This window comes from Lactuca sativa, chromosome 3 (genome assembly GCF_002870075.4).
Source record: "Lactuca sativa cultivar Salinas chromosome 3, Lsat_Salinas_v11, whole genome shotgun sequence".
Classification (NCBI taxonomy): domain Eukaryota; kingdom Viridiplantae; phylum Streptophyta; class Magnoliopsida; order Asterales; family Asteraceae; genus Lactuca; species Lactuca sativa.
This window is the reverse complement of record NC_056625.2, coordinates 121,934,378-121,944,159: the sequence shown is the minus strand read 5'-3', so window position 1 is coordinate 121,944,159 and position 9,782 is coordinate 121,934,378. Positions and strand designations below refer to the sequence as shown.

At 33.4% G+C, this 9,782-nt stretch overlaps 1 protein-coding gene across 1 annotated transcript; it reads right to left on the bottom strand.

The window, feature by feature from the left end:
* Positions 1-1,632: 1,632 nt before the first annotated feature.
* On the bottom strand, positions 1,633-3,471 carry LOC111902406 (leucine-rich repeat extensin-like protein 3). The gene is made up of 3 exons (XM_023898244.2): positions 3,063-3,471; positions 1,833-1,941; positions 1,633-1,735 (listed from the first exon to the last, which is right to left on the bottom strand). Exons 1-3 carry the CDS (start codon positions 3,469-3,471, stop codon positions 1,633-1,635), a joined length of 621 nt encoding a protein of 206 aa, XP_023754012.2.
* Between the last annotated feature and the right edge of the window lie 6,311 nt (positions 3,472-9,782).

The window sequence follows — 9,782 nt, the reverse complement described above, 5'->3', positions numbered from 1 at the left end:
TTTTAGGTTTGGAGCTAAAAAGTTAAGAAATTAACTTTCTACTATTGATATATAAGTTTTGGAACTTATTGGTTGATGTATAATTTTTGGAACTTATTGGTTAATTTAGGGTTGGTTTGGGAACAAACTAGAAATTTTATAGTATTCGTATATAAGTTTTTAAACAATTTTATAATATTTTTTTATGGGTGAGCGTAAGCGGATACCCGACCAAATTCCTTGGAACCAGAACCGGAACCACCGGTTCCTAGAATATTGGAACCGGAACCGGAACCACCTACACCGGTTTTTTTGATTCTGGACCGGAACTGGAACCGATTGGAAGCGGTTCCATAACCGCGTACCCGGTTTCTAAATATTTCACAATTTTTTTCACAATAAAACAGATAAATACAATAGTATACAACATATATTAAGTCAAAAATTACAAAAACAAAACTTGTTAGAAGATGTGCTCTTAAAACTATTAAACACATAACAACCGAAAATTTTAATATTAAACTTATAATAGCAAAAAAAGGTGCATGATTGCCAATTTGTGGGATGCTTAAACAGAAGAAGGAATCGGCATATTAAGCGACATATAATAACTCATTATTAAAAATACGGTGAAGTTTTAATTTTATAAGGCAAACTTTCATTATAATATTTTGTAATCCTATGATGTGCGATAAGAATCATTTTTTCCTTACTGAACTTAATGTACCACATCATAAAATGCATTGAAAAGAGAATGTATTACTGGATGAAAATATGAAGCTATAGCCAAAATTATGATGACAATATAGCTTGTTTATGCATTATCGATTTTATACAAGTTACATTCTTTAAACACAATTAAATACACAATAAATAAAAATTAAATACACAATTATATATATATATATATATATATATATATATATATATATATATATATATATATATATATATATATATATATATACTCACATAATACATAAAAGCATCTTACTTATACATAAAAGCATACTTTCACATACATATACCACATATACACCAAATACAAATACATTCACATACACATCCTATTGATACCAAATACACATATTTCATATATATAGATAATACTACCTGCGTCCCAATTTGATAGTCTACTTTTGACTTTTAAAGTCTTTTTTCTTCAATTTTGACTTTAAATATTTTTGTTTTTGATAGATAATACTTGATGCAAAATATATGAAGAGATTGTATTTTAAATGTTTTTTCATTGTTATAAGTTTTATCAAGTAATATATAACACAAATAAAAATATTTATGGTCAAAGTTGAAAAAAAAGACTTCAAAAGTCAAAAGTGGACAATCAATTTGGGACAGAGAGAGTAACATTTTATTTATACAAATTTCACATTCATATACCACATATACAACAAATATACATACATTCACATACATATATAATAACATCCTACTTATTCCAAGTACACATAATTTCACATATATAGATAATAACATCATACTTCTACCAAATACTCATATACCACATATATATCAAACACACATACATTGACTTATACACACCAAATTTACATATAATCACGTACAAATATCAAATATACATACATACGTTAATTTTCAAATAATTGATACAACTAAATATATTTTTCAATTAAACTAATATTTCACAATAAATAGAAGTAATAGAACATGTGGTGGCGGGTGGTGGTCCAGTGGTGGTGGTAGTGGCGGGTGGTTGTCGGGAACACAATCAACAAAACTGAAATTGAATTTTTTTTTTTTTTTTTTTTTTTTGCAATTAACAACTCCAATAACCTTAAAATCAATGTTACAAGAGAAACGGACTGGAAATTGACCTGGAAAACAATTTTTTGTCGACGGAAAAGCTTGGTTTCGTCGGAAAAACCTTGGTGTTGCCGGAAAAAGCTTGGTCCTCACCGGAAAATCTTTGCCCACCGATGGTATCTTCACCAAAAATTGATAAATGTGACAATAACCCACTCTAATCGACGAAGGTGATGAAGGAAGAGACGCAGAAGAGAGAAAGAAACGGCATTTATTGTGAAACAGAAGAGAAAATGAGAAAATATCGACGTTTCTGGGGTTAAGTGCGTCGACCTTTAGCGACGACGCCTTTACCGGTGACACTTTAGGCTTTAGCGGTGACAATTTTCAATAGCGACAACTATCAGGAGGGAATTATTGCCGTGCCATTTTTCTATCTTTAGCAGCGACTATTTTAGATCTTCAGCGGCGACAAAAGTCGCCGGTATTTCCTTTATCCCTTCCACAAACACCCTAGTCGTTGGATTATAACCACGATCAGACGATTCGTATCTACCAGAACGTCAAAGTGCGGATCCGTGTCATTCAGTCTTTAGCGGCGACACCAATAGCGACGACATTGCTCTTTAGCAGCGACTCCGCTAAAGACCAAAGTCGCCGCTATTGGTGTCGCCGCTAAAGTATGTATTTCTTGTAGTGTTGTCCATCAAACAAAATTCAAACAATATATATTATAAATTTTACTAATTAAAAAATGAAATTCTAGTATTAATGGTTGTTTTTGTAATTTAATTATGGTTGATAGTTATTTTTGTAAATTTAACAAATGATAAAAGGGATAGGAATTGATTCCATGATGTTAGGAAGTACTTTAGGAATCCATCAAAGAGGGTATTTCGTCGCTTTACAACCAAACACAAAAATTAAATTTCAATTATTTCCGAAATCCCACAAAATACCACGAATCAAATGCCCCACACATATTGTGGTTACTACTTTTGACCTAATCGGATTTAACATTAAGGACAAAAATTAAACACTTAGAAACTGAGCTTATGCAATGTCGCTTATAATTTTATACGTGCCATACGGATATTATTAACACGATTGAAAATAAATGATTTCTTTATTTAATAATAACAAATAATAAATTTATATATGGTTACAATAAATGATAAGATATATAATCTAACACATAAGAAACAAGTAAATAAAAAATTAGAAAAAAAACTAGCTAGTAATACCTCAAACTCAAATCAACAACCATTCTAAAACAACACAACCAACCACAAAAATCCAACCAGTAACTCCACCAACGCGACGGCTACAGCCACCGGAGTACACATTCAAGGTGAAGGGATGATTCACTGATGAAGGTGGGCTAGTCACGTAAATGAACCTCGGTGGAGGTGGTGGTTTTGCCACAACAGCTGGAGGACAATACTGAGTAGCGGGTGGTGGCGGAGAAGGAGGTGGTGGTGAGGGAAGTGGGGGTGGAGGTGGTGGTGGTGATGGTGATGGCAGCGGAGGTGGTGGAAACGTTGGCTGGCTGCCACAAGGGTCTACGCAGGGGCATGAACCACATTTAATTGATGCATCGGGCAACTCAGGCACCATATTTGTTTCTTGAAGATTGTCGCCATTGATCATAGATGCTAGTGTTGTGAGAATAATCATGAACAAAGCTACAGCTTGGATTGATGGATTCATCTTTCACCAGTTCACGTTTGGTGCGCAAGTGTGTGAAAAGGAGAGGAATACATTAATAGTTAGAAATAGAACTCATAGAACAAAGGCCACTATGTGTGTATATATAGACATTTATATTATGTATATATTATATATAAAGTTTTTGTTATATATACAGCTAGAACAAGGGGCATCATGACATAAGTGGCTTAGTTATACCCATTGTAAAGTTAGCAAGTTCCAAAACAAGGGTTATTCACAAAAATTATTAAATACTTTTGTGGAATATAGGAAAATGGCATAATTTTTGGGTAGTTTTCGAAATGAGCCGGGCTAGAGAAAATGCATATTAGAGTGTCAAGATATAGGACGAAATTCTTCTGAATTTTGACATTCCAGACTAATATTTTAGAAAGTACATTTCCGACTTATTTTATGTGACATGGTTCGATTTTCAGATACATGTTGTGGACTGACATGTGGAGTGTATATACTTTTAACCTATCCCAAGCACTGTTGATACAATTTATCTCTTGTAAAAATCCATTGTTATTAGAAATGAGCCCATCCATCGTTATCCATGAAGAAACTTTTCTAACCTCTTGGTCTACTATCACAATCTAGAAAAAGCTATCCCACAACAAATATCCATATCAAGAAAGACGACTATTTTCAATTTGAGTTCTTATGTTTCACCCTCGGTTGTCGTGGTATAGTACTATAGTTTATTCTTAATACAACATTACTTTGTTGTTTCAGTTTGATTAGTTGTTGTGATCAGTTGTATAATAATTTGTGATTTTGAACGTTTCTAAACTACTTACGGCCATTGATATTAATAAAAAACACCCTTTATACATAGATGGTGTTTCGAAGGAGGATACTCAAGTGTGAACCTTGCAATTTCCAAGTATACCACATCAATAGTTCCATCTTTGAAGTATTGATTATATGAAGAATGATATTGTAAATTTACAAGATATGACTTGTACATGAAAATTACACTATTTTAGTATGTTGAAAATATATTATCCTTGCAATCTCATATTTATTATTTGAAATAAAATGTGATATATAGTTGAAGGGTACTTTGTGTAAAGAGTATATTCTGTTGGATGTTAGAAGTATTTTGCAGGTTAAAGGAACACGCATGTTGTAGCTTGGGTCAAGTTAGGTTCGGGTTATATCCATATTTTATATCCGAAGTATAAAGAAATAGAGAAAAGGTGCATTCGTCATTCAGTCGTGATTTAGATCAGATTTAGGGTTTTCTCTCTTAAGTGTTCTTCATCTTGTTTCATCATCTTCATCTGTTTACATTAGGGTTTTGTATACATCAATATGTTTACATAACTCTTGGTTTATATTCTCTGATATACGATAGTTTAGGATGAGTGTACAAAATTGAGAGTAGAATAGGTGTTTTGTAGTGAGTTTTGAGTTGTAAGTAACTTTAAAACCATCTGTTTCTTGATCCTTAAATGATATGAGAAATGATGATGTTGGGAAAGTTTGTCTTGTATGTTTTAACATGGTATGATGGTATTAGAGCTCTAAGGCTCGTGATTCTTGATCCTGACGTTTCGCTTCTCGTTCGTTCATCATTTGGTGTTTTCATGTCAGACGATCTGTTGAAAGGTATTTCTTCTTGCTTGTTTACATTCTTTGTTCATACGATTGAACGTTTGTAGATTTAGGGTTTTGTTTTCTACTTCCCTAAACTCGAATCTGTTTGTTGAGATCCTGGTACTGCGAGTTTTTTGGTTTGTTCTTGTAGGATTGGTGAGGATCGGGTTCTTGACTAAGCATTGTTGTGTTGAGGACTAAAACTTTGTAGTACAATCGATCAATCCCTTTAAATTTGAAATAATCCTCTTGGGGTCGGATTTCATCACCAATAAACCCTTGAAGGGAACAAATTCAGGGAGTCGATTCCAATAACCTTTTTTGCCTATTGTACTGTGAGAGTTTTGTGTACCTTTCTTTCTCCTTTTTAGCTATAGATGTGGGAGATCCTTGTGTCTTGATTACACCAGTTATTTGTTAGTTTGTGTTTTTTAAGTTGTTCTTGTTTGTTTTTTTAGCATTGTGTTTGATTGTCTTGGGCCCCGACATACTGTGGTCACCATCTGGACTTTAAGTCAACACATGTGTTTGATATTTCTGATTTCCTGCTTCTTATTTGATCTGGTCTGCTATTTGTTATTCGTTTTTGGAGTATCTTCTGTGACTTACTATGGCTGGTGATACTCCTAAAGGGAGTGGTACACCTAAAGATAGTCCTGTTGACTTTGATGATCCTTTATATGTTTATCCCTCTGATAATACTGTAACTTCTATTATAACAATTAAGCTGACTGGTAATGAAAACTATCGTTTGTGGCGTAGTTCTATGTCTAGAGGTATTAAGGCTAAAAATAAATTGGGTTTTGTGGATGGCACTATTACTCTTGAAAGAATTGAAACCTCTAAAGCTTCTAAGTGGGAACGTGTTAGTGATGCTGTGTGTAATTAGATATTATGATCAATTTCTGAAACTATATATGCTCATCATGTATATTCTGATAAAGCTAATGATGTTTGGGATGAATTATTTGAGACTTATAATAAGGTTGATGGATCTGTAATTTTTAATATTCATAAAAAAAATTAACACTTTAAAGCAAAATAGTTCTTCTCTTTCTGATTATTATAATAAACTTGATTCTTTATGGAAAGAGTTTGATAGTTTAACTAGTTTAACTGAATGTGTGTGTGAGGTTGCTACAAAGCTTAATGATCATTCTAAATTGATGAAGCTAATACGACTTCTTAGTGGTCCTGATGATGTTTATAATCAAGTTAAGAGTCACATTCTTTTGATGGAGCCTTTTGATGGGTTCTGGTCATAAGACATCCTATGTGCTCATACAAACCCTAAAGCTCGGATCTAGGTTTCTCTATTGTACATACTTTGAATCCAAGATTATATACCCTAATTCTAGCATATGGAAATCAGAATTCACATGTAGTTAGGTTTAAAAACATACCTTGATTGTTATATAGCAATAACAATCCAATTCCTCCTTGAATTGACCTTGGAAAGCTGAGAGTCACAAGTGTCACTCCTCTAATGGCTTACAAACACCATAAGCAAGTGGAGAAGGTATAAAGAGAGAGGAGGGAGGTTAGAATTCGTCCTTAGGACCTCTTGGGAAGGGTTAGATGAATTCCTAAGCCCTAGGGGGTTTATATAGGTGTAAAGATTAAGGTTTTAGTCCTTATCCTTATCTAGTTGCTTGTCCACCAAGCAACCATAAGATAAGTCCTAGAAACCCTTATCCTAGTCGAATTCTAAGGGATTTACACCTCAAATTCGTTCACCATATATATAAGATAATCCTTACCTTATTTTGTAACTATCACATAATTACAATTCAACCCTTCTAGTTTAATTAATTACACTTGATCACAAAATTAATTCTTAATTAATTATTGACCAATATTAATTAAACAAATATGATTTCTCCTTTAATATATTATTCTTATAACATATTAATAAATCATAATAACCTCTCTCTCTTTATTTATTTCTCCAATCAAGTTGCTTTGGTGAAGGCAACCCAAAAGGACCATGCACCATCGGGTCAAGTACATACCAAAATAGTTATGGACTTAGACACTAATCCAACAGTCTCCCACTTGGATAAGTCTAATAACTATTTTGCGTATGACTTCGGATCCCGATCTGCAATTGTAGCTTTCCAAAGCCGCTGTCAACTCTGATCATATCAAATACGCGTGTCCTTAGATAAGGGATCATATATTCCTCCATTCTAGATATCATATGAGATATGATTTCAAATCATTCTCTTTGTACTATATCTCGATTTCCGATTTATGACGACTGACTAATTGAACAAATCAAATTAGCCCTAGCTCGGCCGAGCATTTACGTTTGTCATCACTAAACCATCGAGGGGCCCAAAGATATCGCTTTTATCCTACCTTGGATAAAAGGAATGGATAAACTTTGATACAATGCTCGCTTGCACTCACCCACCGAATTACACACAACAATATGTTTTATAACACCAAGTTACTAGTGCGTTTACATATTATCAATGTGCAACCGATTCGCAAGATACAACTCACACATCTCGGTTTCAAGAATATAAGATGTTATCGTCTCACCAATCACTCGTGACACAATCCATGGAGTGATCCAAGTGAGTGTGGGTTTAATCCAATGCTCAAATCATATTCGTAAGCACTCATGAACGTTGCAGCAAACATTTGCTTATGTCTAATACTTTTCTAGACATTCCACACACCAATTCACGACAGTCTTCATTCATATCTACTTCCAACATATGAACGACTGTGGCCCGTTTGAATAATTCGATTATTCTTAATAAATTGAATTATTCTGGAAGTCAAAACATGCAAAGTGAAACACAAGAATAATACTAATCCCATATGGCCTCAAACCTTCGAGTATAAATAAAACACCTTTTATTTATCACCATATCGATTACTCATTATTTGTCGTTTCGGGTAATCAACTTCTTACTTGAATTCCAACACTTGTCCCATGCTCCTAGCATGCACACAATGCTTACCTATGGTTCTTACTTTGTGAAATAGATCACATTGAACACATTTCCAATCCTTCTCATTTCACAACTCCAAATCCGTTTTTCATAAGTTAAAGAATATCAAATTCTTGTTACTTATAGAATATGCTATATTCTAACATTCTATGCAACTATCCTTTTGTAATGTCACTGCACCAAAATCACAAAGACTATTGCCAATGATATTACAAAGTCCTCAATCAGAGATTGTTACAAGACAATTCCTTAGATATGATGTCTCTCTCTCAAAGTACATTCCTTTGAACATCCTTTTGCATAAAAGTTTCTAATCTAGTCATAGATTTTTTTAATATTCAATTCCCAATATGGACACGCTTCCATATTTTCCATATGACAACTCATTCTTAATAGAATATTATCTATTCGTAATGATGTCGATATGGTCCATCCAATATGAGAACATTTTCATATCTTCCAATACTATACTTCCAACTACTCACAAGCGACCAATCCTCGTCGAACTTTGGATTGTCCTTTGATAGTTGTTTAATTATTTTAGTCAAAACCAATTCTAGTCCCTTTTCCCTCTAAATGCGCTAGACATTTGGAAAATTTTAGAATGGTCAAACATTAAAGCATTCGCAATCGATCCTATACCCGAAGCGTATGGGACACGACGCATAATGTTTTATTTGCTATGTTCTCAAAATTCGAATTGTGAAGAGGGATGCCGTAATCATAATCGAAATTTTAAGAACACACTATGTACCTTTGACTAAATTTATTAACATTTCTCAACCTAATCCTTTAGATTTGAAATGAAGCATAATATTCTCTCCCTTAATTATAGCAAAACAACCTTTCAACTCTTACAACTTTGCAAAGTATGACTCTTGTTTTCTATAATTAATATTGCTAACCTTGCAATACTTTCCTTAATAATCATACAATCATAACATTTATGCTCCCACTATCATGATGATTATTATAAAACATAACACTTATGCTCCCACTAGCTTCAACATGTATTCATAAACATCTTAACTTTCAGAAAACAATACTTATTGAATTTCTTAAGTTCATGTTTCTAATACTTAGTGCTTTGATAATCCTTTATCAATGCTTCTTGAACTTATACACCTTTGCCTTGGATAGTTCATATGTGTGTCTAAACAATTAAGACTAATTGCCAAACCTCACAATTCAAATTATGGAAAGGGATGCCGTAACCATAATTGAATTCGAGAATGCAATTTTACAATCACTATCTTCTTAAAATCTTTCTTAGTGAAAGCATTTCCTCACAATCATTTTCATGAAGGAGGAAATCTTATGACACTTAGATTTAAACGGTGTATGTGTTCCTATCCATGTGAATTTGTCAAAACCAAAGTTTACGACAAATTCAAATTCATATGGACCGAACTTTCTTAATCTCGATTTCTTGCCTTATGGTAGCACAGCTGCCCACCATGTCTTCCAAGTAGTTAAGCATCTCACCTTTTTCTTATCAATGTACTTTCCATTGATCAAGGTCCTTGTCTTTTATGCATTCAAATGAGAACTCATAGGACCCACATGCATAATTAACTTGATTGGTTGGCACAGAAACAAAATGATGTCATCACGATAGGTTGTAAACCTCAACTCGTGTGCTAGTGATGATCGATAAGGTTTATTTGATTTGTTCTTGAAACCTTTCAAGACCATTAAGACTCCCACTGACTCCTTGACATATAAGATTCTCTTGTCAAT